We start from the raw sequence: 11,389 nt of genomic DNA on the forward strand, positions 1-11,389 counted from the left end.
CTGCATACGCTTTGTGGTTTTATTATGCGGCGTAGTTTGTGTGCATTCTAATTGAGAAGTTGTGTCCCTTAGTAGTAATATTGTCATTATAAACACAGTTTTTCCCGGGTTGTTAAAGTCAACGAACTTTGTTCAAACTGCTTCTCCCTCACGATGTAAGTGCATTTTACAATATGTGTATTGTTGTGGCATTGATTTCGTACATTTTCTATGCTTTAATTTTGGAAATTGATTCACAATAGGCCAGTTCCATTTGTTCGTTTGCTAAAACTACGGAAGGCCATATGGGTCACTTAAAACGTTATGCGAATTACATGTGTCTTATTTTCACGATGATAATGATGTTATGGTGAAACATTAAGTACATCTTATGATATATTCAGGTCATTGAATGTCTTTTATTTCTGTTGTAGCTTTTTAACCTTTATGACGTGGAAATACACTACCAAAGCGACTTGCGTGTGTTGTCTTTGTTAACGGGTTAATCCGACTGCATTGCGGCAGTACAAAGGTATATCCTATTCAAAATACACTGCGTACTAGGCTTCAATAATGTTGGTTCCCTCCATCGGCATCATTTTGAAACCAAAACATGAAATTGCCCGATCGAATTATGTCTCAGTCTGAGTTGTTAATATTACATAGTTTATTACAAAACTTAATATTTGAGCCATAATATCTTCATTTGTTGTCATATGTAAATTACATGAGCTACAAACTGTATGGACACGGCCTTCTTTTGTAAAAAGAGCATTTGTTGTACATTTTGCAGCATGAACTGCAATTGTTTTTATAACTAATAAATAATACTGAAACTTTTGGTTTTATGAATCAGATTGTGTAGTTATATTTGCAATTCGTTTTAAACACAGTCGCGAATACAAACGCAGTTTCTTAAATATGACGGAAATAGCAAACTTTCTACATTCTTAGATCTGGAAGCATTTTATGTTTTAAATTCGTGCTTTTTTAAACAGTTTGGAAACAATACATACATACTAAAAATCAAATTGCAAGGAAATTCGGTAGACTAGTATTGTAAGCAAAGAAAAACAGTAAATATTGTTAGCATCGGTAGCGTGCTCTCTTCAACGAAACGGCTTCAAAAAAACTCAGGACACACCCATGACAGCTTAGCAGAGCAGACGCCGACTCCGTAGCGGTCCGATCTGCCGGTAATCACCCGGTTGAGAGCAATGTAGATGTCCTCATTCGCTCCTCCATAACTCGGATCGGCCTGTCCGTTCAGAGCAAACAGGCATTGGTCACATAACTTCTGGTTGAGACCGTTGCTGTTTGTGATTCGTACGTGCCCGTTGCTGATGAACAACGTCACGCGACTTACCGATCCGGATTTCACGGCGTCGGTGTACGTGGCGAGGAGCGGTTGGTTTGGACATACGTCACTCGGTCTGACGTAGACGTTTGGTGGGATGGAGTCGATTTCAGAATCATGAAACTGGTCATTATAGTCTCCCCCTATAAGAAAGTTTGAAAAAAATGGACCTGATTTCATATTATCAAACTGATACTTAAAATATATAGACGTCGAAGAAACCCAAAGAAAAACAAAATGCACATAAAATATTAAAATAAAACGTGCATTGAAATATAGTATAGTATAACTACATAACATAACATATCGTTTGTTTGTAAATAAAGGTCGTCGGTAAATATTTGTCTTCCAAATCGTGCACAACATAAGATCATTTACCGGTTAAATATTAAAAGGAACGAAAATATACTACAACTAGCATTTGTGTCAAAAGCAATCATCAATTAATCTGGAACAAACACAAAGTTTTAGTTTTGGGCTTTGAAATAAAACTGTTACAAGCGCGCGAGTTGCTTACATCAAATACAATACAATCGTCACTAATATAGACTAATAGACACATGTTAAATATTCATAGCAATAATACCACGTACTGTAACCATCGTTGCTGACACTGTCTCCAATATTGAACATGAAACCTGAGCGACTACCGGAACTAAGGTCAAGGTCAATTCTCAACATTCGTCGTCCACAAAGAGGATAGCTCGCACACCCGGTAATGCACGAGGGCAACTTGTCAAAGGTTACCTGTATTGAGAGCGAATACATTTCTATTAGCACATCTAGAAATGTTAAATAACAATATTTAAAAGCGAAATAATATTTTAAAGACAAAACCGTCCGATTAAGAACGAAATGTGTAGTCTCTTTTGATGTATTTTGAAAATGCGATTATAAAAGGTGAAATATTATGTGTGAAATGCATACATTGCAAAAACATTACACATATACTTAAACAATACCGAAATGTTATTTATGGTTGTTATTGAACAATATCATGTATTCTAACTTTGATAAGTGCTCTGAGGTTGCACGGAGTTGCGGACGAAGGCGTTCCTTCTGGTTTATTGATAACTTCGCCTACCCCACCATCTGTCACTGTCCCATTGCGTAAGTTCACAATGGTTGAACTCGACACACAGCATGGTGTTGCAGGAACGATCAGAGCTATACAAAACATAAATTCATAACTGCGCTGTAAATTGCAGTATCCCACTACCTCAAGTCAAGTCAAGTAAATTTTATTTACAAAGTCGGATGCACAAACAAGTAACATAAGCTCTAATGAGCTTTTTAAACCGACTTACAAGTACATGTACATTCATACAAATAAAACATGTTAAGAAGACTGTTAAAATAATGTTAAGACAAACAAACTTAATAATGAATTTATTATCACAGACAATATTATATATAAATGTTAATGTAATGCTATTGTAGTACATCAAAGAGGGAAGGTACTAGGTAGGATATAAATACATTAAACATATACAACCTGACATACAAACATTGTACAAATATTACAGAGTTAAAACTTGTGATGTAGCTGCTGACCTCAATAATATACAGAATTATAACCGTCACTTCAGCACGTTTATTTAACAAGAGGATCATGATGGCCCTGTATCGTTCCACTGTTTTTATGCGAAAAAACGTGCAATGCGCAATGGTTGAAATGTACTCAAGCATAAGACTTTCTCTTTCTATCCCTCGTCCCACTGGACGCTTAAATCATCTTGAGCAATTTCTCCTTTTATCACAATTATTTATAAGGTCGTCAGCTACAAACCTGTAAAATCCTGTTAGTGTTTGGCAAAGGGTTAATAATCTCTGGTTCCTTCTTAAGAGCCTTTCACACATTTATAACAAATACAATAGTAGCATCTTTCTTTGTACAGAATCATCTCAAAATATAACAAGGGCTGTTTGTAAAACATGCATGCCCCCATATGGGCTGTCAGTTGTAGTGGCAGCCATTGTGTGAATACGCTTTTTGGAACTGTGACCTTGACCTTTGACCTAGTGACCTAAAAATCAATAGGGGTCATCTGCGAGTCATGATCAATGTACCTATGAAGTTTCATGATCCTAGGCGTATGAGGTTTCTTGAGTTATCATCCGGAAACAATTTTACTGTGTAAAGTCACCGTGACCTTGACCTTTGACCTAGTGACCTGAACGTCAATAGGGGTCATCTGCGAGTCATGATCAATGTACCTATTAAGTTTCATGATCCTAGGCGTAAGCCTTCTTGAGTTATCATCCGGAAACCATTTTTCTAAGTTGAGTCACCTTGACCTTTGACCTAGTGACCTGAAAATCAATAGGGTCATCTGCGAGTCATGATCACTGTACCTATGAAGTTTCATGATCCTAGGTTTAAGCGTTTTTGAGTTATCATCCAGAAACCATTTTACTATTTCGGGTCACCGTGACCTTGACCTTTGACCTAGTGACCTAAAATCAATAGTGGTCATATGCGAGTCATGATCAATGTACCTATGACGTTTCATGATCCTAGGCATAAGCGTTCTTGAGTTTTCATTCGGAAACCATTTTACTATTTCGGGTCACCGTGACCTTGACCTTTAACCTAGTGACCTGAAAATCAATAGGGGGTCATCTGCGAGTCATGAACAAATTTGGTAGAGGACTATAATATATTACTACATACCAAATTTAGTAGCCCTAGGCTCTATAATTATGAACAAGAAGACTTTTAAAGCTTGCACAAAATAGGCCTTATTTAAGCATATGTTCATTTTTGTGACCACCGGGACAGGCTCAAATTTGTCCCAAGGGGCATAATTTGAACAAACTAAGTAGAGACCTATAAGATGTCACTACATACCGAATTTGGTAGAAATAGGCCTAATAGTTATGGACAAGAAGATTTTTAAAGTTTGCACAAAATAGGCCCAATATAAGCATATGTTCAATTTTGTGACCCCTGGGGAACGGTCAAATTTGATCCCAGGGGCTTAATTTGAACAAACTTGGTAGAGGACTATTAGATTTCATTATATACCAAATTTGGTAGCCCTATGCTATACGGTTATGGACAAGAAGATTTTAAAAGTTTGCACAAAACAGGCCTTATATTAGCAAATTTTCAATTTTTTGACCCCCAGGGGCAGGGTCAAATTTGACCGCAGGGGCATAATTTGAAGAAACTTGGTCGAGGACTATAAGATGTCACTACATACTAAATTTGGTAGCCCTAGGCCCAATGCTTATTGACGAGAAGATTTTTAAAGTTTTCACAAAAAAGGCCTTATATAAGCAAATTTTCAATTTTTTGACCCCCCAGGGCAGGGTCAAATGTGACCCCATGGGCATAATTTGAAGAAACTTGGTCGAGGACTATAAGATGTCACTACATACCAAATTTGGTAGCCTTAGGCCCAATGGTTATGGACAAGAAGATTTCTAAAGTTTTCACAAAATAGGCCTTATATAAGCAAATGTTCAATTTTTTGACTTCCCGGGGCAGGGTCAAATTTGACCCCAGGAGCATCATTTGAAGAAACTTGGTAGAGGACTATAAGATGTCACTACATAACAAATTTGAAGCCCTAGGCCCAATGGTTATGGACAAGAAGATTTCTAAAGTTTTCACAAAATAGGCCTTATATAAGCAAATTTTCAATTTTTTGACTTCCCGGGGCAGGGTCAAATTTAACCCCAGGGGCATAATTTGAAAAAACTTGGTAGAGGACTATAAGATGTCACTACATAACAAATTTGGTAGCCCTAGGCCCAATGGTTATGGACAAGAAGATTTCTAAAGTTTTCACAAAATAGGCATATATAAGCAAATTTTCAATGTTTTGACCCCCCGGGGCAGGGTCAAATTTGACCCCAGGAGCATAATTTGAACAAATTTGAAAGATTTTCACCCCAGGAACATTCCTGAGAATTTTCATCAGAATTGGACCAGTAGTTTAGGAGAAGATGTTTAAAGAAAAAGTTAACGCACGCACGCACGACGGACACAGGACCATGACATAAGCCCCGCTGGCCTCTGGCCAGTTGAGCTAGAAATTGATTACACAAAAAACAATTTACCAACTTTAATTTAATCATATATAAATATAACTACAATATTATCCATAATTATACGAAGTAAAAATTATTTTCCCCAAACAATATAACAATATAGGAAAAAAATAGACGATTAACCATATCAGTAGTAACTTACCGCATATCACCAAAATGAAAGGAAGCTTTTCATTGAAGTGACCCATTTTCAAGCAGCACGTTTGAAGTCAAATTTAAATCAAAATTGTCATCGAAATCTCAGCTGACTCCCAGCGGTGTGCTGCCTAGTCTTATATATACGTTTACCCATACACAATATATAACAATACACGTGATGAAGAGTAATCAAACAAACTGGAAAACGCCTTTATCGTCCGCAATAGCAAATATAATATAACAAATAAGAAATACGAGTGTTAATAAAACAAGCTTATTCCTGTTTTTTGTTGACTGTGAAATAAAATTAAAACGTTGATTGCGCGTTTACGAGTAAACAGGACGATAATGTTGACTGCGTTTATGCTAATGTTTGCATGATCACCAATTTTCAGAACAAATGACAAATAGCGAACGGTCTGATATTTTCTTCCTGAATTAAACACGTGAATGAGAACACATCAACCTTTTGAAGTTACAAAATTTCCTTGTAAATATTTTATTACCAAAACAGTGATTTCAAAACTTGTATAAATCTTCCTTTCAATAAAAAAATTTGAAACATTCAATTTTAATAAAATATGATATATTATTATATCTTATAATTGATCTGTTTAGAGTCTGTGTTGTTACAACATGTGCTCTGTTAAGAGTTTCTTGTGTAACAACAAGAGGTTTGTTTATAGTTTGTTGTGTTACAACATGAGTTATACGTACACAGCATGTTCCTCCATTCGAAATGTTGCAGTACTCATATTATGTATGAAAATAAACTAAGAAAATGCACATATTTATTTAAAATAACGCTGCCAGCAGTCGAGTAAATCAGTTTAATGTTCATTTTGAAAGTTATGTGTAGTGTCACATGCTGCATAGAATTGTATATTTTACTCCAATCTTCCAATTAAAAAAAAAGTGCGGCGGCCTTTCGTTGACATCAGTCTAAATCAATGCTTTGTTATAAATACGTGGTAGATTAATGTAGACATATTCATAAGGCTGAAAAGTAACACAACAATTAATCAGAGTACTGACAGTACTGGTGTGACGATGCTTTTGAAGAGGGTGGATATATAAAAGCATCAATTTAAGTTGATCTACATCATCACAATTGTGTATGTGGGTACGAAAAAAAATTTGGTACACACATTTTGGGAACGAAAAAATTATGCCAAACAAAAATTTGGTTACGAAAAAAAATTAGAGTACGAAAATAATTGGGTACGAAACAAAAATTGGGAACAAAAAAATTTGGGTACGAAAAAAATTTTGGAACCAAAAAAAAATTGGATACGAAAAAATAAATTGGTCACGAAAAATTTTTGGTACGGAAAAAAAAGGTGGGTACGGGGACGTAGTACCCCTGGGGAACTTGACCCACAATCGCACATTCTTGGCCCTTTCCTTCAAACATAGGATAAGTACCTCGAAGGCAATAGTATGAATACACATTTATGGCGTACCAGTTGGGTCGAAAGTCAACACGACCTATTAGGTAAAAAGAGAAATGTACATTTTTTTTGTACTTCAATGTACAAAATTGTAATTCGACGTTCAGTCTTTACTGACCCTTGAGTGTTAGCCAATCAGAAGACGCCTTACATCTGTTGCTTTTAGAGATATATGACATTGAACATTACTATTATTATTATTAATACCAAATTGTCCGACTATCGACCGCTAACTAATAGATATTGAGCGTATTTATTGAACATTATTATTATTATTTATACTAAATTATGCGACTATCGACTGCTAACTCATAGTGTGCGTATTTATTGACTTGGCGTGGCGGAATTAACATCTGACTTATGCAAATAATGGTAAACCGCTTTTACGCAAACAGCCTTCAAGCGACTGGAGGCTGATCTGGATCCAAACTGGCCACAATTACCTTAATGTCTCTTTTACTGTGACACAGTTCATTTGACTTAATAATGATATTTAATACAGTCGATTGGTGTATAACGGATAGCTAAGGACTTCGAGTCTCATTTCAACGTAAACACCATGCATTCAGTAATTAAACTTTTAAACATCGAAAGACAAATGTCTTTCCTATTGAAACATGCCAGCGGTTTTAAAATTCCGACAAATATTTTTTGTTTACAGCGCAAATTTTAGGGTAAACTGATTCAGCAATTACCGGATCACTTAGGTCTTTATCGGATTACATGTGTATCGTGTTATTTCTTGAAATTTTACCCAGCATTTGTAAAATATATTGCAAGATATTTACATTTCCAGAAAAGGAACTTCATGTCTGCGTTTAATAAGACCGAGTTCATGGAAATCGCTGCACGATGAAGTAATGGCTGTTCAAAGCGATACACCCTATATTCGGGTCGTTTTGAGTTGAATACCTTGTTATATATATTTGATAGTGAAAACTATGTTTTCAGAGTAATCGATTTTTCGTTATAATTTTATTATTTTTCATTCAAAATGATGTTTTTACTAATAAATATCATAGCCACGCGCTACCCACATGTGTATTGGACAACTTCAATTGAGTTTTCATTTAGTTTGAGACAATCCCCACATTCCCGAATATGTGTCGCCACATGTCCGTTATTCACTAAATCACGAGTTGCAGCTCTAATGCTCATTTTATGCGGTACGCATCAATTTGGTTTCTGAGCATTCTTACCTCTAGAAAGGACACATTATACTACAATATTACATCAATGAACATAATGTTTACCAAACAAAATCTGCAAAATTCAGGAAACCATACGTCTTCACTTTTCCTTTCGTCACAAAAACGTTGCGTACATAACGTGACCTTGTTTTGCTTTCGAAAAAAGAAACAATTGTAAGTTGAACATTGACACACGTCAACTAAAACTTGAATCGACTGAACAATGATATGCATTTTGTATTCAATTCATAAAACACTATAAATCTTTACATAAATAAAAGTATTTTGCAAAAAACTTTTAACCTATCCGTTACTCACTAAAATCCGCTATACACCAATTGACTGTACTAAAATAGAAAGAAGAAATAATACAAACCCGTAATATGAGTAAAGACTTTGTAATCAATGTTTTCAGGACAGCTTGGTGATCTGCAAATCCCATGTGATATGTTGATATCGGGTATCATAGTCATTCAATAAGTCGCAAAATGCTCGAATACAATTTACAAAGCAAAATGTGACTTAAATTGATAATTAAAAATACCAGTTTTGCCGTGTCAAGCTGTCAAGATCCAGAAAGTCCTGAATTCACATCGAATGTATTCTTCGAATTCAATCCATTGTTGACATTAGCGGAGATTTAGTTAATAAATAACTCATATATCCTAAATTACAGTTTCTAAATAGCAAAACAAGCCGATGTATGCTGTAAGAAAGTTTTGACACGAGTGTGAAAATTCTCTCATGGGCGCGGCCATTGTTGTATGAGCGGTCTGTCTAAAATGCGTATATGACTCATATCCGCGGATATGAACGAAAAGTGCGAATATGAACGTATATAGGCAATATTTATGCGTTTTGTTTGCAGGTTTGTTATGAACAAATCACTGTTGAATTAAAAAATCACAATATGTGATAATTATGTTAAGACTGCCTCAAAATAGAGCAATTTAATAAAAGCGGTGGTCTGACTGGTCGTTCATATTCGCGGATATTAATTTGGAGTTACTGAAATTAAAATGCCAATGAAAAACGCTTTTAAATTCATTCGATCGTAACATTACACATTAGCGACGTGTATGTTTGTCACAACGATTTTCATATAACAAAAATAAAGGAAAATACATTTTGAAAGCCATTATCTTTTCATATCCGCAATTTTCAGTCATATCCGCCCATATGAGTCATGTACGCATTTTAGTCGTACCCTATGTTTAGGCATGAACGACAACTCTGCTGGAGAATGTTACCAATGCTAATCAGCGAGATATGCCGATTAGAAAATCGACACTATTTCAATCGGACTGGCTCGGTCTTTTACATAGCTCGCTATTGTAATTTTTTTTTCCATGGTATGATAACTTAGACGATGCTGAGGCAGCATCGTCAAAAACACATCGCCATTATGTTTTTGCAAAAGTATGGCATTTATCAGACCGGCAACGATTTACAGGAGCTGGTGACAAGCTTGCGGCTGTTGGTAAACTTCTCATAAACCACAAATTATCAGTGCACACTTTACGTATCTACTTCCACACTAGCACACCTGAAATGGGCCTCTTGACTTGGCACTCGTCCAACTTTGCAAATTTACCTTAAAGTAATATTATGGGGATCTAACAGTATATATGTGTCTATCGCAACCGTTGTTTATTTTTGTTGTTTTCACGTCATATACACTTATATAATGTTAATGCAACATCAACATACTAAAACAATATCCCGGAAAGAGAAAAATAGTCCATTTGAATATCAACCGTACTTTCGTTTTGACAACTGACGTCAGATATGATTCGATGTACGATGTGAGTCTCAATGTAGTTTTCATGCAGATTCGTTCATACGAAGACACAATTTTGTTTTACGGATCATTTCGGCTTAGAGGACTGGGTAAGTCGTGTAAAATATCAAAAATAATATATATATATATATATATATATATATATATATATATATATATATATATATATATATATATATATATACAGTCCAACCTGCGCGAGCGACCGCCTGTTAATAGCGACCAACAGTCAATAACGACCACACCGATTTCCTCCCGAACGATTTCACTATATATTGAACCTGCGAATAAAGCCCACCTGTGAACAAAGACCAACGACCACCCTTTTACATTCCCAAATCTCCATTTTGATAGCTTACAACGACCACTGCAATCATAAAAATCAACTATTTCGCATATTTCAAAAAACAAAATGGCCACCAGGACGCTGCGTAGTCACGTGATACACATCTTGCCAGTGGACTCGTCGGTCGCTATGGAGATATTGGCAAGTGACAGTTTATTGCACTCAATAGCAGTTGTTTGTTTATTTAACATACATGTACATTGCTAATTGGTAGTCGCCTGCTTCTTTTATGCATTTGACAGTTTGTCATTAATGTACTAATTTCCGAAAATATCAAAGACAAATCTGGGGCTTTCATAAACTCATTAAGGAACTTAACGGTTTCATATCAATAACGATGCCTATTTAAGACAAACATTTTGATAGTCATTCTCTTCTTATATTTCTCCGTAATAAGACGTTCATAGATTATAGAGTGGAGGGGGACGGGGGTCGTAGTGCTTATTGTGTTTTGTTGTTTCTACTGGTACGTTGAGTATCTGTCTGGAATCTTATTCTTTGATGTTTTTAGTCTTATATAAATATCAGATGTCATTTATTTTCCATTATTGTCAACTTTACTGGTTGTGTAGTAGTGATTCATGTATTTCATGTATAAATGTTTGCTATGTTATGTGTATTTTGTACTTTGTTCTTTGTAGAATTACATGTACATGTACGTATACATGTATGTCAATAGTTATTTATACAGTATATGATAATTAAATAAATAACAAAGGGAATATAAAAATACAACATGTAATAAATATTCAAATGTATAACAAAACTGTATTTTCAATCCTTTATTTCATTATACATGCATAAGTATTCAAACATTTAAACAATAGAGCACATACATAGATAAGGTACCTGTTAAAAAACTACTAGCATATTTTGCAAAGTGTCGATTGACCCTGCGAATAAAGACCACCTGTGAACAAAGACCACAACGACCAAATCCCTTGAGTGGTCTTTATTGACAGGTTGGACTATATATATATATATATATATATATATATATATATATATATATATATATATATATATATATATATATGTATATATATATATATATATATATATATATAT

General features: G+C 35.0%; 1 protein-coding gene across 1 annotated transcript; it reads right to left on the reverse strand.

Moving 5' to 3' along the window:
* Nucleotides 1–810: 810 nt before the first annotated feature.
* LOC127860857 (uncharacterized) lies at nucleotides 811–5,837 on the reverse strand. The gene is made up of 4 exons (XM_052399157.1): nucleotides 5,538–5,837; nucleotides 2,346–2,503; nucleotides 1,930–2,083; nucleotides 811–1,479 (listed from the first exon to the last, which is right to left on the reverse strand). The coding sequence occupies exons 1-4, from the start codon at nucleotides 5,581–5,583 to the stop codon at nucleotides 1,103–1,105; spliced, it is 735 nt and encodes a 244-aa protein (XP_052255117.1). The 5' UTR covers nucleotides 5,584–5,837; the 3' UTR covers nucleotides 811–1,102.
* Between the last annotated feature and the right edge of the window lie 5,552 nt (nucleotides 5,838–11,389).

The sequence above is a fragment of the Dreissena polymorpha genome, chromosome 15 (genome assembly GCF_020536995.1).
Source record: "Dreissena polymorpha isolate Duluth1 chromosome 15, UMN_Dpol_1.0, whole genome shotgun sequence".
Lineage (NCBI taxonomy): Eukaryota > Metazoa > Mollusca > Bivalvia > Myida > Dreissenidae > Dreissena > Dreissena polymorpha.

What these genes read in the sequence shown, in the direction of transcription:
- LOC127860857 (XM_052399157.1), bottom strand. Translation starts at nt 5,583, where the DNA reads ATGGGTCACTTCAATGAAAAGCTTCCTTTCATTTTGGTGATATGCG. An exon ending in TTTCATTTTGGTGATATGCG is followed by an intron (nt 2,504 to 5,537) that starts GTAAGTTACTAC and finishes TGTTTTGTATAG; the next exon opens with CTCTGATCGTTCCTGCAACA. An exon ending in TGTCAGCAACGATGGTTACA is followed by an intron (nt 1,480 to 1,929) that starts GTACGTGGTATT and finishes ACTTTCTTATAG; the next exon opens with GGGGAGACTATAATGACCAG.